We start from the raw sequence: 21,438 nt of genomic DNA, 5'->3' as shown, positions 1-21,438 counted from the left end.
AGTGGTCTTTGAGGAGTCTGCAGGTTTGAGGCAACTATGGTTGTAGAACTCTTCACTATGCTTGCCATGTGATATGAGTAGAGAACCAGGTGCCTGCCTGTTCTTTGGCACTATGCTGAGGTCCTGTTGCCTTATCCAAAGGATGTGATTCTTTCTTGGCTCAGCAATCAGAGTAACTTCGTATCTTGTTGGGCCACTTATTCTGCAGAATGATCTAGTAGGTGCATTGAATGAATAAATCTATGACCTAAATAAGAAACTGTGTGCTCCATAAAGTTACCTGTGATATTTTATATTATTGGCACATGGGGAATTAGAGCTCTTGATTAAAGTACAGAAAAGGCATTCACATGTTTTGAAAAAAAAAAAAATAACTCGTATGCTAAATTTGCCTTAAATTTTAATTAATGTTGTACTATTTTATTTCTTAAAGTCTTCCACTAATACGATGCCCGAGAGTTCCTGTACACCTAAGAAAAAATGTTCTATTGTTATAGAAATGTCTAAATTTGAAACCTGGAGTAAACGGGCATGGACAGATGTATTTCTACAGACATACAAGGTAATATTTCCACTATTGCTTGCTGCTTCTCTGTTGATTAATATAAATCATATATTACTTAAAGTATAGACAATGCTGCTATGAAAGATTCAAAACCACAGTGCCTTAAATGAGAGATTTTTTTTTATTGCTTTCTCATGGAACTGCTGAGATATGAGAGGGTCAAAGCTTCTGGAGTATCTCTTTCCTCCTCGGTACTTTCATTTATGGGTCTGATTTCTCTGAAGAAGGAAGAGCAGGTAAAGGAGTACTGGAGGCAAGGAGTTACCTTTTAAGGATGTGACCTGAAAAAATATGTCTTTTTCATTTCAGATTCCATTAGGCAGAATTCAGTCACATAGTCACATCTAACTGCAAAAAAAGTTGAGAAATACACTCTCTGGAATGAGTAGCTACAGGAATATTCTAGTACTAAAAGGGAGAATTAACGAATGAGTACTGGTGAAAATTATTGTCTCTACATCTAATACACAGTAGTCTCTTGCTATAAAATTATATTCACTAAGATTCATAGAACTGTAGGCAAAAGCAGGTTTTTATGAAATTCTCGAACTTACACTCTGCCAAATTGCATTTGTGGGTAGATTAACATAGCATAAATTATACCTCTATACTCTATACCCTTATTGCATAAACAAGTCCTGGTTTCAGTCCATGAATAATTCCCTAGGTTTTCAAATATAGCACTATAGGTCTTGTCCACGAGGACCAGTGGAGGCTTTTGTTCTGTCTTCACACTTTGCAACCCCAGATGGGTGAGCTGTAAGACTGAGAGTTAGAACAAAGGAGGAATTGAGTAGAATAAGGAATTAGCGACTCAAACGAAAGGGCAAAATTAAGATCTGAATAGTGAGTAGTATGTGTAAGACCCTGTCAATAAATTTTTTAATATTAATTCCTCACAACTGAAATCATCAGTTTAGCAATGAAGAAACTGAGGCTCACAGGCACACACGCTTTCTTTCAAGATCACATGAATTTGGCCATATGCAACAATTTGATGCAGGTAATGCTTATTTCTTCCTTGTTGTTCTCTGCTGCGGCCCAGGAGTCCAAAGCGTTCATGCTGCCACCTGGCAGTCGGAAGTCTCCTTTGGAGTCAGCCACCCAGATCTCCCTCTGGAGAGTTCCTTCTTCTGCGTAATTCCCGACTTGCTCCTCCTGTCCTCCTCTTTTTCACCATCAACCTGAACTATCTTTCTTACTGAATGTAAGAAGAGAATTCTTGTGGGAAAATTCATTTCATTTGGTGACTGGTTGTTAATGCTGGAAATATGATTTTTTGCACTGTTAGCCATATAGGGCCTACTCTGTTTCACCAGAAGCATGGTCTTGGGTTTGGTTTGATAATCAAAACTGTGAAACACAGTAGATTTTACATAGCAACATGTTAACTTAGTTTTAAGGAAGTACAAAAGATAGTTATAACACAGAATGCACACCAACAGTGAACCCAAGAGCTTGAGACTCAAAGCATAGCTTCCAGTGTCCCACTCACTTCACACTCATGTCAGAAGTGGTTACAAGAAGTGGAATATGGTGGGCAAGCGCCATTTCAATACAGGAAAACCTTCAAGTCTGAGAAATCTTTTCAACTTTCTAGTCCTGCGGCAACCTCAGAGTAATGAGCAATTTCTCATTACTCAATACAAAACACTGACAATGAGGTATGAGTGCTTGATCTGGTACACTATCCTCATCTGGATTCTCAAGTAACTTCAATGTCCTATAAATGTATTGCTATACATTTCTTTAGCTAACGAGCTTTAAAGAGACTCCAAATAAGCATTAAACCATTAGGCATCTCTAAATCTAAAGGAAAGATCATACATAAACTGGCAATTGATTCTTTTCTTTGGGTCAACATAAGCCTAGTCAAGAGGATTCTTCAGAACAAATCCAAATATCTCGTTAGTCTCAAAATCCAGAGATTTTATGGACAAGTAAAATGAAAATTATGTTTTCTAAGCCAATGGGTTAAAAGAAAACATAATTTAAAAAGTCATTAATAAACAATAAGCCAAATATAATAGCAAAGTTCATGTGAACCTGAAAGGGCATATGATAGGGGTAGGATAGCACTCAATATATGTAAGTGTATACTATTAGTAGTAGTTTTGTCATTGTTGTTTTGAAGTATTTTAAATGTCCCATAGTGACTTAGTGGGATAGCCCAGGACTATGTTCTATTTTGTGGCCAATGTATTGACTTTAAAGGGTGCTATTACATTTCTTGTATAAAATCTTTAACAAAAATGAAAAATAATTTGAAACAATGTTTTCTGAGGGCATGAAAGAATTTCCTGAATATGGATCACGAAATATGATTTACCCAAATTTCATCTTAGCTGGCACAGCTCACAACACATTCTTGCATTGTGAGAATGTGTTACAACACATTCTGTAATTCTTACTCCATTCCTTCAACTCATGCTTGGTGTGGTTTGCATGTCAATGGATCAATAGTAACACTTACTGCCCCAGGTGTATTTGGATTTGCAAGTGATGGAGTCTTGTACTGTGTGTGCATTTTAATTCTTCATTTTATTTTTCTAGCAATTTATTTTCAGAGTATTTTACAAAACTGTCATTCTGTGGTAAAGAGAAAATTAATAAGTTTTTTACCACCGGTAATTTCAGAAACACTGCTGTAGAATTAAGCACTCAGTGTAATGCCTCTTCCAATACTGAAGGTTACAACCGTGCTCCGTATGGGTCCATCATTAAATCTGTATTTTTAGTCAAGGGTCACTTGCAGATCTTGTCTTATTTGCAGAGTAGAAGTGACAGATGACAGATGAATCCTGAGCCAGTTCAGGTCATTAGTCGCAAACATATATCTCATCAGCTGTACTCAAGTAATTTATCATTTGGTATTTCCCAGAAATAAACAGAAATTGATGGGGGTCCTTTTCAAAGGCTTTAAATTGCATTTTTATAATACGTGAGATTTGAAATGTACTACTTCTAGACCACAAAACTGCCAGAAAGAAAGAAGGCAGTTCCATTAAACTTCTATACAAAATGCTAAAATGATGCAATTCACATATGCTAGATAAATAGCTAGCATTCAGAAATGGATTTTTTTAAATCACATTTTAAAGTACTTCTTATAGTGGCAAAGAAAAGAACAGTTTTGGATGCTCATATGTATTTTAATAATTTGTATACTGTAGTTATTTGAAAGACTGCATGGCACAACTATGAACTACTTAGAAAGAGAGCACTTTTTTCCATTTACTATTAACATGTACTTGACTGTAAGAGTACTTATCTCAGGTTAGAGTCCCCTAAAAGCAGACGCTGAGACAAGTATTTTGAGTGCAAATCGTTTATTTCAGAAGTGCTCCCAAGAAGCATCAGTAGTAGAGGAGGAAATTAAAGCAGATCATATAATGAAGTCAGTAACAGTTGTGGTTTCAATCAGGTTTCACTGTGGACAACTGAAGCTCAGTGCCACTGGGAACCAATAGGATACATTTTAGAACATGTCTCAGATTTATCTCAACTGACTGGTGAGGAATCTGGAGTAATTAACTACCAATTCCCTGTCTTTGGTAAGGGGCCATTGCTGGGATCATTATTTTCTGGCACTCCTGCCTTGCCCTCTGTGAGCTGAGTGTGCTCTCATATGCCAGAAAGAAAAAAAAAAAAATCCCTCAAGCAGAGACTTACAGGTTTTCATAATAAGCAAACTTCAGAAGTAAAGGTGGAACTAAGGAGATATGAGCAGGGTATCAAGAGTATCTTTAGAGCACATATGACTCAAATTGTTGTATTCATACCCATACCATTGGAAAACTGTCTATTAAAGGTTTGGGATAAATCAAGGAGCTGAACTTACACTGTGTACTCTAATGTGAACCAATGTTCCATTCGGAAACTCTTGAGATGTATATAGTGAGGTAGCAGATCACAAACTGTTCATCTCGTCTAGAACTTGTAGACAGTGGTTAGTAGAGTGTCACTTTGAGTAGCTCTGTATCATAGTGCTTTACTGACAGACACAGAGGTCTTTACTTCATCTTAGTATTGCTAAAATTATTTTTAAATTCAGTTGCATTGCTACTTAATAAAACATGGGGTGTACATGTAGTGAATGGTGATATGATGTAAATATACCACACTTTAAGTTATAGGGTAACAATATGTCAAATGACAAATTTTGTACACTTTTATCATCTTAAAACAGGCCTCTTAAATAAATGTAAGAAAATAATTTTTGACTTGGTAACTTACTTTTACTTTGGCTTATTTTTCTAAGCTGCATCATCTGGTAAGGAAATAAGAAAGGCATCCTACACCCTTGTGTTTTAAATGAATTTACCTCCTAACCGAAATGTTCTTAAGTGCAGTTATGTTTTAAACGTACAATAAGCCTCTTGTAAATTATACAGTGTAGTGCTTTAAAGACTAAATACCACAGAAGCAAAAAGTTGTCCATTTAAAATGAGCATTATTGGGACACATCTGTTCTACTCTTTTACTTCTAATTGAATCCATTTAACCTTTATCTCCTGTCATGTTTTTTAAAATTTTCTCTTCAAATTTTTATTTGCTATCTTTCCATTTGTATCTAATAAAAGTTATCTCAATTTCAGGTTTTTGTTCTATCCCGTGTAGTACCATACTGCAGCAATAATATGCCCCCCAACTATGTGCAAAATACAGCAAAAGTCAATCCTTGTTTTGCATCCAGCAACATATATTCTGATTCTGAAAGAATTTTGCTTAGTTGGATGAATGTAAATTATGAGAATACTCGACATGTGATATGGAAAAACTGTCACAAAGGTGAGAAGTGATTTTTTCTTTAAACAAATTATTGCAAATTGTAGTGTGATGATGGAGAAGGAGCCATGGACACATAATCCACTCAGAATCCATGGATTCTAGACCCCTCTCCAACATTTACTTTCTGTTCTACAAAAATGATGCCTCCTTAACATCTTCAAGATATGTTTCCCCACATGTAAAATGGAAATAATAAAAGATGCTTCTTTAACTTATTTTGAAGAATAACTGATTTTAAAAGCATATGGAGGAACTCTAGAAATGAAAGCCTTAATCATTGCTGACATTTTCAACTGTATAGAGTATTAAATATATAGGTGACACTGCTCAAACTTAGTACATAACTAGTTGAGATAAAGTAAAATCTTCTAGAAAACATCTCACATGTCATATGAGGATCATGTTGGAAATCACTAAGAGTGATAATGCTTCATGAATTCTTTGGAGGGTAGGTCATATTAGGCATTTCGCAATGAAATTAGAAAGACATTTTACATCCTTGTGTTTAAAATGAATTTGCATTCTAACAGAACTGTCCTTAAAATGCAGTTGTTTTTAACTGAGTCATAAGCCTCTTGTAAATTATATAGTGTGGTGCTGAGACATGTTGGTGTTCACAGACAGTAGTAAGAACAGTACGCACGGTCATTGTTCCTTTAGCTTCAATTCAACTCCTTTCTTCCAAGTACATACAAACCTGTTGTGTTTAGAGTAGACTGTTTTTTAACATGAAATAACTTTTTAATATCCAATGTGCAGAATTTAATTCAAACTTTACAAGTAAGGGGAAGATTAAGAGTTCAGTTTAAAAATGAGACTTTGAATTCTGATTGCCCTTAAATTGAAGGTGTTATTTTAGAAAACATTCAAGAAAACACCAAGAGTGAAAAAGATATATCGATATGTTGGTATTTGAGAACGGCAAACGTAGAGTACTGTATTACCTTCTAATTGACATACTGAAAATATCAAAATTTATATCTTATAAAAATGTATTTGCCTCATTAAAATACAAAAAACAAAGTACAAATAAATAATGCTAAGGTGAACTACACAAAACACATAAAATTGGTTTGATTATTGTAGAGTAACACTTTGACCAGGGTGTCATAAAATATGTGCATGTATTAAAAATTAGCATGTTAATTTGTTATAAAAGTATTATGGTTCTAATTTTACCAACACAGTGGCCTATGCAAGTTAATTCAAATATTTTGCTTCATTTTTTCCAAATAATATATAATAGGCATTTACCTCTTTGCTGTTTTTTAACACACCGAGTCCAATGCCTTTACAAAGCCTTTGTGCTTCCTGTTCCCTTTGACTAGAGCATTATTTTACCAGATATCTTCATGGTTTCCTTTCTCTTTTCATTCAAGTCATTGATTAAATGTCACCTTATCTGAGAAGGTTTATCAGTATCTTCTCTACAACAGCACATCCTTCAGTCCTACTCTTTCCTGCTCTATTTTTATTCTCAATAGCACTTTTTAAATATAAATGTAATTGTAAACATAAATGTATTTGTTTGTCATCTGTGTCGTCCAGTAGAATGTGACCTTCTGAATAAATTAGACAATATTGTTCCGTGGCTAATTAGGAATGTGACCTTCTTAATTAGCCAAGGAACAATCTTGTCTCATTTATTCCCAGAGCCTAGAACTGTGCCTAACAAAATAACAGACACATACTGTCTTAGCTTTGTCCTGGTATAACAGAATACCATAGACTGGGAAATTTATAAAGAATAGAAATTTATCTCTCACAGATCTAAAGGCTGAGAAATCCAAGATTAAGATACAGGCAGGTTCTATGTCTGATAAGGGCTGCTCTCTGTTTCCAAGATGGTGCCTAGACGATGCACACTCCAAACAAGAGGAACACTATGTCCTCACATGGCAGAAGGCAAAAAAGAGGTAAACTCCCTCCATCAAAGAACAATGTATTATTCAGCAGTAAAATGAAGTGAGCTATCAAGTCATGAAAAGACATGGAGAAAACTTACAGATGTATTACTAGGTAAAAGGAGCCAATTTGAAAAGGCTACATACTGTGTGGTTTCAACTATATGACTTTCTGGAAAATGTAAAACCATAGAGACAGGAAAAAGATCAGTGGATACTAGGGGTTAGTGGGGAAGGAGTAATGAATAGGTAGTGTACACAGGACGTTTAAGGTAGTGAAACTACTCTGTTTGATACTATAATTGTGAATACATGTCATTATACATTTGTTAAAACCCATAGAATGTATAATATTAAGAGTGGGTCCTGATGTAAACTGTGAACTTTGGGTGATAATGATTTGTTAATGTAGGTCCATCAATTGTAATAAATGCACCACTGCAGTGCAAAAGGTTGATGGTGGGGGAGGATTGTGTGTGTGGTAACTCTCTGTAACTTCTGATTCATTTTGCTGCAAACCTAAAAATGCTTTAAAAAACTGTCTATTTAAAAATAGTTTAGTAATACATTTTTTAAAGCAAAAAAATAACAATTTCATTGTTAGACTCATTAAGCAATATGTCTAATAAATCTGAATCCATTGCTCTGATGACTGTACAGTATAAAAGTCCTTCAGAAAATTCATAAACTTCAGTACATTGCAATTTATGTAAAATTATTTGTGTGTTTTAGGTAATCATTGATCTAAATTTCAAGTCTTTAATAATGTTAGATACAACTCCTGTTTTCTAAAATATTAATATAGCGAATATCTGTAAGTTCCGCACCAAGCTTTAAATACTGTGTGAGCACATTGAAGGTGCTGAATAAATATCTCTTAAATAGATCAATGGCTAAATGGATGGTTATCTAGATAAAGCCAAAAGAAGTTGAAAAGATGTTCAAGTATTTAAAACTAGTTGAAAAGCTGAACATCTGACAGGAGCAGAGACAAGCCAATAGCTTATTATTGTATCAAATATTATACTTTTTCCCTTGAGGATATAATTAACCTGTAAATAGTATTGTGTACAGACTTATTTTGTGTTGATGTGCTAATGTGCACTCTTGTCTTGGCTTTGTTCTGCTCATCTTATACATTCTTTCTTCTCCTCTGTTACTATTTTCCTTCATTTATTACAATATATAAATAACATTCTTTCTTTTTCCCAAATTACTTTCCTCAGTCTTCCTGTTTACCTAGGATTCTTATTTCTATGTTACCTTTTTCTTATTTCTCTTTTCTTTTCACTATCTTCCTTTATGTGCCTTTCACCTATCCTTCAATCTCTATTTATTTATTTTTCCCTTGACCATTCAGGGAATAAACACTTAGATTTTAACTATGAGTGTTTCCAGAAGATACTGCTCACTGTGGCTTCTGCTTAAAATTTACAAGCTTTTTGAGCATTAGAGTTGTTCACATTCAAAGGGAGGCATTTCCTCTACTCTCTGATATACATACACCATCTTTCCTCAGATTTCCTGTCTCACCCTTGTATGCTAGCTAAAACATTTTGGTTTTCTTTGTGGCTCTCAAGACCCTCCTTAGCATTCTCTGTTCAAGGCCTCTTTCCTTCATCACATTGATATTTTCCTTCTTCTGCCTTTGCTCCAAACCTCCACATTTTGGCCATCTAGATCCTCTTGTGGTTTTGTTACTCTTCCAATGCCTCCCAGATCCAAATCTATCTTAGACCTACCTCCTCACCTCTAGTTCTGTATATCTTACCCCTTATGAACACCTTCATTAGAATGTCCCATAAGCACCTCAAATTTCACTGGTGAAAAATTTAGGCATCCCCCCTTCTTACATCTAATTAATCACCAACCAGCAATTTATTTTGATTCCACCCACAAATTATCTTCTGAATCTACCTACTTTTTTCTAGCTCCCCTGTCACTCTTGTAATTTATATCATTTCCATCAATGTCACCCTCTCATATTTACCACATCCAGTCCTGCCACTTGCCCATCTGTTTGTTGCTCACACAGCCATACTTGGTTCTTCATAAAACACAAATTTTAGCATCAGACTCTTGCCTAAAATCCTTTAATGGTATTTTATTTACTTCAATGTCTACCATACCTTATAGCCATAACTCTCTACATTCACTTTTGCACATTATACTTCAGTGCTGTAAACTGTTGAATGGCTGCTGCTTCCTTTTTTTTTTTTTTTTTTTTTTTTTTTTTTTTACTTTTATTTTAAGTTCATGGGTACATGTGCAGGTTTGTTATATAGGTAAACTCATGTCACAGGGGTTTGTTGTATAGATTATTTCATCATCCAGGTATTAAGCCTAGTACCTATTAGTTATTTCTTCTGATGCTCTCCCTCCTCCCAACCTCCACCCTCCGGTAGGCTCCAGTATCTGCTGTTCTCCTCTATGTGTCCATGTGTTCTCATCATTTAGCTCCCACTTTAAAGTGAGAACATGCCATATTTGTTCCTTCATTAGTTTGCTAAGGATAATGGCCTCCAGTTCCTGCAAGGGACGTGATCTCATTCTTTCTTCTGGCTGCATATTATTCCATGGTGTATATGTACCGTTCATGCAGTCTACCGTTGATGGGCACGTAGGTTGATTGCATGTCTTTGCTATTGCGAGCAGTGCTGCAATGAGTATATACCTGCATGTGTCTTTATGATAGAACAAATTATATTGCTTGGGTATATAGGCAATAATGAGATTTCCTGGTTGAATGGTAGTTCCATTTTTAGGTCTTTGGGGAATGGCCACACTGTCTTCCACAATGGTTGAACTAATTTACACTCCCAGCGACAGTTTATAAGTGTACCTTTTTCTCTGAAACCTCTCCAGCCCCTGTTACTTTTTGACTTTATTTTTTAATTTTTTATTTTTTTGAGATGGAATCTAGCTCTGTCACCAGGCTGGAGTGCAGTGGCGCGATCTCAGCTCACTGCAACCTCCACCTCCCGGGTTCAAGCAATTCTCCTGCCTCAGCCTCCTGAGTAACTGGGATTACAGGCATGCGCCGCCACGCCCAGCTAATTTTTGTATTTTAGTAGAGACGGGGTTTCACCATGTTGGCCAGGATGGTCTTGATCTCCTGACCTCGTGATCCACCCACCTCAGCCTCCCAAAGTGCTGGGATTACAGGTGTGAGCCACCGTGCCTGGCCTACTTTTTGACTTTTTAGTAAGAGCCATTCTGACTGGTGTGAGATGGTATTGCACTGTGGTCTTTATTTGCATTTCTCTAATGGTCAGTGATGTTAGGCTTTTATTCATATGCTTCTAGGCTGCATGTATGTCTTTTGAAAAGTGTCTGTTTATGTCCTTTGCCTACTTGTTAATGGATTGTTTATTTTTGGCTTGTAAATTTGTTTAAGTTCCTTATAGGTGACCTTATATTCCTTATATTTGACCTTTGTCAGGTGCATAGATTGCAAACCTTTTCTCCCATTCTGTAGGTTGTCTGTTTACTCTGTTGATAGTTTCTTTTGCTGTGCAAAAGCTTGCTTGTTTAAACAGATCCCTTTTGTCAATTTTTTCTTTGGTTGCAATTGCTTTTGGTGTCTTTGTAATGAAAACTTTTCTCATTTCTACATGAAGAATGGTAGTGCCAAAGTTGTCCTCCAGGGTTTTATACTTTTAGGTTTTACATTTAACTTTTTAATACAATTTGGATTGATTTTTATATATAGTTTAAGGAAGGGGTCCAGTTTCAATCTTCTGCATATGGTTAGCCAGTTATTCTGTCACTATTTATTGAATGGGGAGTCCTTTCTCCATTGCTTGTTTTTGTCAATTTTGTCAAAGATCAGATAGTTGTAGGTGTGCGACCTTATGTCTGAGCTCTGTTGTGTTCCATTGGTTTATGTGTCTGTTTTTGTACCAGTCATCCCCTTTTTGTTACTGTAGCCGCTTTGTATAGTTTGAAGTTGGATACAGTGAAGCCTCCAGCTATGTTCTTTTTGTTTAGGATTGCCCTGGCAATTTGGGCTCTTTTTTGGTGCCATATGAATTTTAAAATAGTTATTTCTAGTTCTGTGAAGAGTGTCATTAGTAGTTTTATAGAAATAGCATTGAATGTATAAATTGCTGTGGGCCATGTGCCCATTTTAACAATATTGATTCTTCCTATCCATGAGCATGGGATGATTCTTCCATTTGTTGGTATCATCTCTGATTTCTCTGAGCAGTGTTTTGTTAATTCTCCTTGTAGAGATCTTTCACCTTCCTTGATATTCCTAGGTGTTTTATAACTTTTGTGGCAATTGTGAATGTGATTACATTCCTGATTTGGCTCTTGCTTGACTGTTGTTGGTGTTTAGGAATGTTAGTGATTTTTCTGTACATTCATTTTGTATCTTGAGACTTTGCTGAAGTTGTTTATCAGCATAAGGAGCTTTTGGGTTGAGACCAAGGAGTTTTTACATATGGAATCGTGTTGTCTGGAAACAGGAAATATTTGACTTCCTTTCTTCTTATTTGGATATCCTTTATTTATTTCTCTTGCCCAACTGCTCTGGCCAGGACTTCCAACACTATGTTGAATAGGACTAGTGAGAGGGCATCCTTGATTTGTGCTGGTTTTCAAAGGGAATGCTTCCATCTTTGCCCATTCAGTATGATATTGGCTGTGGGTTTAATATAGAGAGTTCTTATTATTTAGAGGTATGTTCCTTCAATACCTAGTTTATTGAGAGTTTTTGACATGAAGGGATGTTGAGTTTTATTGAAAGCCATTTCTGCATTTATTGAGATAATCATGCACTTTTCTCTTTAGTTCTGTTTATGTGATGAATCACATATTTTATTTGCATACATTGAATTAACCTTATTTTGCAGGGATAAAGACTACTTGATCATGGTAGATTAGCTTTTTGACATGCTGCTGAATTCAGTTTACCAGTATTTTGGTGAGGATTCTTGCACCGATGTGCATCAAGGATATTGGCCTAAAGATTTCATTTTTTTGTTGTTGTGTCTCTGCCAGGTCTGGTATCAGGATGATGCTGGACTCATAGAATGAGTTAGGGAGGAGGCTTTCCTTCTCAATTTTGGGGAATAAGTTCAGTAGAAATGATACCAGCTCTTCTTTGTACATCTGGTAGAATTTGACTGTGAATCCATATGGTCCTGGGCTTTTTATGGCTGGTAGATAATTTATTTCTGATTCAGTTTTGGAGCTCATTATTGGTTTGTTCAGGGATTCAATATCTTCCTAGCTCAGTCTTTGGAGGGTGTCTGTGTCCAGGAATCTATCCATGTATTCTAGATTTTCTAGTTTATGTGCTTAGAGATGCTCATAATATTCTCTGATAATTATTTGTATTTCTATGGGGTGACTGGTACCCTTTGTAATTTCTAATTGTGCTTATTCAGATCTTCTCTATTGTCTTCTTTCTTATTCTAGCTAATGGTCTATTTCATTTTTTTTTCACAAACTCAACTCCTGGATTTGTTCATCTTTTGAGTGGTTTTTCGTGCCTCAATCTCCTTCCTTCAGTTCAGTTCTGATTTTGGTTATTTCTTGTCTTCTGATAGTTTTGGGGTTTGTTTGCTCTTGACTCTCTAGTACTTTTAATTGTCATGTTAGGTTGTTAAATTGAGATGTTTCTAACTTTTCATGTGGGCATTTAGTGCTGTACAGTTTCCTTTTAACATTGCCTTAGATGTTTCCCAGAGATTCTGGTATGTTGTATCTTTTTTCTCATTAGTTTCAAAGAACTTCTTGATTTCTGCCTTAATTTCATTATTCACCCCAAAGTTATTCAGGATCGGGTTATTCAATTTCCATGTAATTATATGGTTTTGAGTGAATTTTTTAGTCTTGATTTCTAATTTTATTACTCTGTGGCCCAAGAAGTGGTCGTTATGATTTCAGCTATTTTGCATTTGCTGAAGCGTGTTTTGTGTCCAATTATGTGATTGATTTTAGAGTATGTGTCATGTGGTGATTAGAAGAATGTATATCCTGTTGCTTTTGGGTGGATAGTTCTCTAGATGTCTGTCAGGTTCATTTGATCCAGTGCTGAGTTCAGGTCCTGAATATCTTTGTTAATTTTCTGCCTTGATGATCTGTCTAATACTATTAGTAGGTTGTTAACATCTCCCACTATTATTGTGTGGGAATTTGTCTTTTTGAAGGTCTCTAAGGACTTGCTTTATTAATCTAGGTGCTCCTGTATTGGGTGTATATTAATTTAGGATAGTTAGGCTTTCTTGTTGAATTGAACCCTTTACTAGCATGTAATGCCCTTCCTTGTCTTTTTTGATCTGCTTTGGTTTTGTCTGAGATGTAGATTGCAACCCCTACTTTTATTTTTGTTTTCCATTTGCTTGGTAGATTTTTCTCCATCCGTGCATTTTGAGACTATGGGTGCCATTGCATGAGAAGAGTCTCTTGACAACAGTATACCAATGGGTCTCTGTTCTTTATCCAGCTTACCACTCTGTGCCTTTTAACTGGGGCATATAACCCCCTTAAATTCAAGGTTAGTATTGATACATGTGGCTTTGATCCTGTCATCATGATGTTAGCTGGTTATTATGCAGACTTGTTTGTGTGGTTGCTTTATAGTGTCACTTACAGGTGCTTTTGTAATGGCCGGTAATGGTCTTTTCTTTCTATATTTAGTGCTTCTTTCAGAAGCCCTTGTAAGGCAGGTCTCGTGGTAACAAATTCTAACATTTGCTTGTCTGAATAGGATCTCATTTCTCCTTTGCTTATGAAGCTTAATTTGGCCAGGTATGAAATCCTGGGTTGGAATTTCTTCTGTTTATGAATATTGAATATTGGCCCCCAATCTCTTCTGGATTCTGTAGGGTTTCTGTTGAGATGTCTGTTGTTAGTGTAATGGACTTCCCTTTGTAGGTGACCTGACCTTTCTCTCTAGCTGCCTTTAACAATTTTTCTTTCATTTTGACCTTGGAGAATCTGATAATTATGTGTCTTGTGGATTATCTTCTTGTGAAGTACCTTCAGTAAAGTACTTTAGTAAGAACTTCAGTAAGTTCTCTGCATTTCCTATATTTGAATGTTGGCCTCTCTAGCTAGGTTGGAGAAGTTCTCATAGATGATACCCTGAAATATGTTTTCCAAGTTGTTTATACTCTCCCTGTCTCTTTCAGGGACACCAATGAATCATAGATTTGGTCTTTTTATATAACCCCATCTTTCTTGGATGTTTTGTTCCTTCCTTTTAATTTGTTTTTCTCTATTCTTGTCTGACTGTCTTTTTTTTTTTTTTTTTTTTAATGGAGTCTTACTCTGTTGCCCAGGCGGGAATGCAGTGGCATGATCTCGTCTCACTGCAAGCTCCACTTCCCAGGTTTACACCATTCTCCTGCCTCAGCCTCCTGGGTAGCTGGGACTACAGGCGCCCACCACCATGCCCAGCTAATTTTTTTGTATTTTTAGTAGAGACGGGGTTTCATTGTGTTAGCTAGTATGGTCTCGATCTCCTGACTTTGTGATCTGCCCACCTCGGCCTCCCAAGTCTGACTGTCTTATTTCAGAAAGCCAGTCTTCAAGCTCTGAGATTTTCTTTACAGCTTTGTCTATTCTGCTATTAATACTTGTGACTGCATTATGAAATTTTTGTAGTGTGTTTTTAAGCTCTGTGAGGTCGATTGCATTCTTTTCTATACTGGCTATTTTGTCAGTCAGCTCCTGTATTATTTTATTATGAGCCCTAGTTTCCTTGGATTGTGTTTCAACATACTCCTGCATCCCCATGATCATTATTCCTATCCATCTCTGAGTTCTATTTCTGTCATTTCAGTCAACTCAGTCTGGTTCATAATCCTTGAGAAGTGATGCAGTAGTTTGGGGAAAAAAGGCACTCTGGCTTTTTGAATTGTCAGAGTTCTTGGACTGGTTCTTCCTCATTTTCATGGGCTGATATTTCTTCAGCCTTTAGAGTTGCTGACCTTTGGGTGTTTTTTCTTTTTTCTGTTATCTTATTTTATGACCTTGACGGTTTGATTGTGGTATAAGGTGGATTCCGCTGACTGTCTTCATTTCTGGAAGATTTTAGAAGGCCAGCACTCAGTTATCTACTCCTAGACTGTGTGCTCTAACTCTGGGGAATATGTGTCAGGCCCTAACTTTGTTCTTTGGCTCCTCGAGTTTAGGAATTGACTGCACTGGGTGGGGGTGGAGGATGAGGTGCTCCCAGACTGCTGGTCACTACACTCTGGTGAGTAGTGTCGGCCAAAGCCTTTCATAGTGTGGTGGCAACAAGATCCTTCCTGATTGGTACATGCCAACAGCAGCACAATGGGGTTCATACACATCAGCTGCATTAGGGTGCTAGGGGGTGCTGGGGCTCCTGCCTTCATGCAGGTGTTCACTCCGGTGGTGGAGGCAACTTGGCTTTGGAGTGCAAGGAGGCCCCTACTGGTGACTCTGTCTGCTTCTTTCTGCATTTAAATTTTATAATACTTTTTGCTTTGTCTGGAATCTCTTTTCAGTGTCTCTTTATCCTCACAATTCAAGTCTCATTACAGATGTCAGCTCTTCTAGGAAACCTTCCCACAATCTCGCCAAGACTAGATGGGATACATCTTCCTTGTCTTATACTTTATGTAAGCTTATTAAAGTGTTTGCCGTATGGTTTTCACTTTTGTTTCTACTTGTTTCTCTCTCCCATAAGAATTTAAGTCCTTTATTGCAGAGGTTTTCTAGTTTATTATTAGCAAAAATAAAAAATCATAATCACAAAAATATTGAATATTTACTAAGTGTTTGGCTCTATGGTAGGCTGTTTACTCATATTATTTATCACAACACTTGGAACATTATTGTCAAATAAACATCTGTAGAGAGTTTTATTTCTAATGTTAAAATATTTATGAGGATAATAAAAATCAAACAAGTCAATATTGTTTGGCAAGGTACTGCACCACCATAGTGTCTGTGATGAGAAGTTATTGTATTAAAATTTGGCGTAATATGTACTATGCTAATCAAGCACTAGGACCTTCCAGAGATTTAGACAGGCGAAACTGGAGGGTGGCATGACCATTATGAACTTTATCATTTATTTTTTTTGAAGTTTCCTATGTGTGGAGGGAGGAATAGGATACAATTTTGGACAAAATTAGATTTTTTTAAAAGCTGATATTTCAACAATGGATTTATATATGAAAATAGCTGACATATATAAAATTGAAATGTTTATTACCTTTACTAGAATCATTTCCATAGCATCCCTGTGCACTGAAAATACATCTCTCCTCACAAAAATTGATTCATCACAGATATTTCATAAGAGTAACTGCATCTAATATGACATAAATCTGTAGTTTTTCATCTGGAGATACAAATAACTCTCTGAACTCTCAACTGTTCTTTATAGTTTGAATTACTCAGTCCCTCTCTCTCTCCCTTTCTCTCTCTTATCAAGTTATTTATTTTGAAATAGACCAAGTAGTATGTTAGACATTTTTTTCACACTGCAACTGTTGCATTTTATTTTTTGAATTATATTTAATTTTATTTTAGATTCAGAGGGTACACGTGCATTTTTGTGACATGGATATATTGCCTACCAGTGGGGATTGGGCTTCTAGTGTGCTCATTACCCAAATAGTGAACATTGTATCCAATAGGTAATTTTTCAGTCCTTGACCTCCTCCCACTCTCAACCCTTTTTGAGTCTCCAGTGTCTATCATCTCTATCTTTATATCCATGTGCACCCATTGTTTAGCTCCCACCACAAACGAGAACACGTGGTATTTGGTTTTCTGTTTCTATTTCTAAGTTAGTTCACTTACCATAATGGCCTCCAGTTCCATCCATGTTGCTGCAAAGGACATGATTTCATTCTTTTTATTGCTGAGTGTGGTTCGAATTTCAATATACATTTCCTTAAAATACATTTAAATATATAATAGTTAAAGAGCTTAGGTGTTTTGGTGAGATGCCAGTTGGGCATACTAAGAATAAGTCAGAGAATAAACTGATTAGCTAGTTCATAATTTTTTGTTTAGTAGACATTTTAAAGCAGTGTGGAATAGCATTAAATTAGCCTTTTCTTATTTTAGTTTTGTGAGTGCATAGTAGGTGTATATATTTATGGGTTACATAAGATATTTTGATACAGGCATGCAATATGTGTTAATTACATAATGGGGTATCCATCACCTCAAGCATTTATCCATTGTGTTACAAACAATCCAATTATATTCTTAGAGTTATTTCTAAATGTACAACTATATTATTTTTGACTATAGTCACCCTGTTATGCTGGTAAATACTAGGTCTTATTAATTTTTTCTAACTATTTTTGTACTCATTAACACTCCCCACTTCCCTCCCACTCCTCCACTACTCTCCCTAGTCTCTGGTAACCATCCTTATACTCTATAGTTTCATAAGTTCAGTTGTTTCAGATTGCAGCTCCCACAAATAACAGAACATGCAAAGTCTGTCTTTCTGTGCCTGGCTTATTTCACTTAACATAATGACCTCCAGTTCCATCTGTGTTTTAGTAAATCGCAAGACTTCGTTCTTTTTATGACTGAATGGTTCTCCACTGTGTATATGTATCGCATTTTCTTTATTCATTCATCTCTTGATGAACACTTAATTTGCTCCCAAATCTTGGCTATTGTGAACAGAGCTAAAACACACATGGGAGTGCAGATATCTCTTTGATGTATTGGTTTTCCTTCTTTTGGGGTATGTATCCAGCAGTGGGATTGCTGGATCATATGGTAGCTCAAATTTAGGGTTTTAAGGAACTTCCAAACGGTTCTCTGTAGTGATTGTACTAATTTACGTTCCCATCAACAGTGTAGGTGGATTCACTTTTCTCCACATCCTCGCCAGCATTTGTTATAGTCTGACTTTTGGATAAAAGCCATTTTAACTGGGGTGAGATGATATCTCATAGTTTTGATTTGCATTTCTCTGATGATCAATGATATTAAACACATTTTCATATGCCTGTTTGCCATTTGTATGCTTTCTTTTGAGAAATGCCTATTCAAACCTTTGTAGAATCTTTTTAGAATTTAAATTTTAGAATTGTTTTTTCTTTTTATTTGGAGAATGCCCTTGATATTTTGATAAGGATTGCATGGAATCTTTAGTTTGCTTTGGGCAGTATGGACATTTAAAAGATATTTATTTCCCCAATCCAGGAACATGGGATATCTTTCCATTTTTTGATGTCATCTTCAATTTCTTTCAAAAATGCTTTATCATTTTCATTATAGAGACATTTTGCATCTTTAGTTAATGAAATTCCTAAGTATTTAATTTTATTTGTGGCTGTTGTAAATGATATCACTGTTTTTAGTTCTCCTTCAAATTGTTTGCTATTGGCATGTAGAAATGCTACTGATTTGTACATGTTGATTTTATAGTCTTCACCTTTACTGAATTTGTTTTTTATTCTAATGGTTTTTTGGAGGAATCTAGGTTTCTCCAAATGTAAGAGCATATCATTTTCAAACACGGATAATTTGACTTTTCTTTATCAATTTGGATGCTTATTACTTTATTTTGTTGTCTGATTACCTTAGCTAGGATTTACAGTACTTTGTTGAATGACAGTGCTAAAAGTGAGTATCCTTGTGTTCCATGTATCAGAGGAAAGGCTTTCAGTTATTCCCCATTCGGTATGATGCTAGCTTCGGGTTTGTCATATGTAGCTGTTATTATGTTATGTTCCTTCAATACTCAGCTTTTTGAGGGTTTTTAATAAGAGATGTTGAATTTTATCAAATGCTTTTCAGCATCAATTGAAATGATAATATGTTTTTTATTCTTTATTCTGTTGATATGATGTATCACATTTGTTGATTTGCATATGTTGAACTATCCTTACATCCCAGAGATAAATCCTCCTTGGTCATGATTAATGCTGTTTTTAATGTATTCTTGAATTCAGTTTGCTAGCATTTTGTTGAAGATTTTTGCATCAATATTCATGAAATTTATTGGCCTGTAGTTTCCTTTTCTTGATGTGTCTTTCTCTGGTTTTGGTATCAGGGTAATACTGGCTTTGTAGGATGAGTTTGGAATTGTTCCATCCTCCTCTGTTTTTCAGAATAATTTAAATAGGATTGGTATTAGTTCTTTAAGTGTTTGGTAGAATACAGCAGTGAATCCATCAGGTTCTGGGCTTTTCATTACTGGGAGACTTTTTATTATGGCTTCAATCATGTTACTTGTTATTAGTCTGTTTAAGTTTTGGATATCTTTACGGTTCAAAGTTGGTAGGTTATATGTGTCTAGGAATTTGTCCATTTCTTCTAGATTTTCCAATTTATTGGCATATAGTTGCTCATAGTGGCTTCTAATGATCTTTTAGTTGTTGCAGTATCAGTTGTAATGTCTACTTTTCATCTCTTCTTTCTTTCTTTCTTCTCTCTTTTTTTCTTAGATGGTCTGTCTAAAGATTTGTCAATTTTGTTTACCTTTTCAACACATCAGCTTTTTAAAAATTTTTATTTATTTATTTATTTATTTTTTCGCATGGAGTCTCGCTCTGTCGCCCAGGCTGGAGTGCAGTGGCGTGATCTCGGCTCACTGCAAGCTCCGCCTCCCAGGTTCATGCCATTCTCCTGCCTCAGCCTCCTGAGTAGCTGAGACTACAGGTGCCCGCCACCATGCCCAGGTAATTTTTTTTTTTTTAGTGGAGATGGGGTTTCACCGTGTTAGCCAGGATGGTCTCAATCTCCTGACCTCATGATCTGTCAGCCTCGGCCTCCCAAAGTGCTGGGATTACAGGCATGAGTCACTGCTCCCGGTCCACATCAGCTTTTTATTTTGTTGATCTTTTGTTTTATTGTTTTCATTTTAAATGAATTTATTTCTGCTATGATCTTGATTATTTCTTTTTTTCTACTAATTTTGGGCTTGTTTTGCTCTTGCTTTTCTAGTTTTTTAGTATGCATCATTAGGTTGTTAATTTTAAATTTTCCTGTTTTTAAGGCAGGCACTTGTAGCTATAAAATTCTCCCTTATTACTGTTTTTGATGTATCCCATAGGCTTGGTATGTTGTTTCCATTATAATTTGTTTCAAGAAAGTTTTCAATTTCCTTTGTAATTTCTCCATTAATCCATTGGTCATTGAAAACATATTGTTTAATTTCTATGTATTTGTATAGTTTCCAAAATTTATCTCATTATTCCTTTCTCATTTTATTCCATTGTGTTCAGGGAAGATGCTTGATATGATTCATTTTTAAAAAAGTTTTAAGACTTTTATGCCTTAACATATAGTCTATTTTGAGAATGATCCATGTGCTGAGGAAAACAATGTGTATTCTGTAGCCTTCAGATTAAATGTTCTGTAACTATTAGGTCCATTTTGTCTACAGTGCTGATGAAGTCTGATGTTTCTTTGTTGATTTTCTGTCTGAAAGAGCTGTCAAATGTTGAAAGTGGGGTGTTGAAGTCTCCAGCTATTATTATATTGGGTTATATCTCTCCCTTAAGCTCTAATAACATCTGCTTTACATATCTGGGTGCTCCAGTGTTTGGTGCATATATATTTGCAATTTTTTTGCCTCTTGCTGAATTGACCAATTTATCATTATGTAGTGAACTTCTTTGTCTCTTCTGATAGTTTTTGTCTTGAAATCTATTTTGTCTGATGTAAGTATAGGGACTCCTGCTCATTTTTGGTTTCCATTGGTGTGAAATATTTTTTTGCACCCCTTTATAATTTTAGTCTATGTGCATCTTTATAGGTGAAGTGTGTTTCTTTTCATCATCAAATCATTGAGCATTGCTTTTTATTATCTATTCAGCCACACTGTATGTATTGATTGGAGAGTTTAGTTCATTTACATTCAATATTATTATTGATAAGTAGTTATCAATTTTGCCATTTTTCTGATTGTTTTCTGGTTGTTTTTTGATCTTCTCTTTCTTCTTTCTTTCCTTTCTGTCTTCTTTTAGCGAGGGTGATTTTCTCTGATTCTGTGATTTATTGTTTTGCTTTATATTTTTTGTGTATCCATTGCATGTTTTTTGGTTTGAAGTTACCATTAGGCTTGCAAATATTGTCTTACAACCCATTATTTAACTTGATAACAACTTAACACTGCTTGCCTAAACAAGCAAGTCAAAAGAAAGCCCTTAAGAACTCTATGTCTTTTTTTTTTTTTTTTTTTTTTTTTTTTTTTTTTTTTTTTTTTTG

At 35.6% G+C, this 21,438-nt stretch overlaps 1 protein-coding gene across 1 annotated transcript in view; it reads left to right on the top strand.

The window, feature by feature from the left end:
• Nucleotides 1–21,438, top strand: part of LOC108522082 (cilia- and flagella-associated protein 47-like) — a gene marked incomplete at its 3' end in the record, with an annotated part of 75,298 nt that overhangs the window by 36,978 nt on the left and 16,882 nt on the right. The window contains 2 exon segments of the mRNA XM_017862187.1: nt 429–562; nt 5,164–5,356. Of these exon segments, the coding sequence (XP_017717676.1) occupies nt 429–562; nt 5,164–5,356 (327 nt within the window).

Source organism: Rhinopithecus bieti, unplaced genomic scaffold (genome assembly GCF_001698545.2).
Source record: "Rhinopithecus bieti isolate Rb0 unplaced genomic scaffold, ASM169854v2 scaffold_64303, whole genome shotgun sequence".
Taxonomy (NCBI): Eukaryota; Metazoa; Chordata; class Mammalia; order Primates; family Cercopithecidae; genus Rhinopithecus; species Rhinopithecus bieti.
The sequence above is the reverse complement of the archived record's forward strand: the minus strand, read 5'-3'. Positions and strand labels throughout refer to the sequence as shown.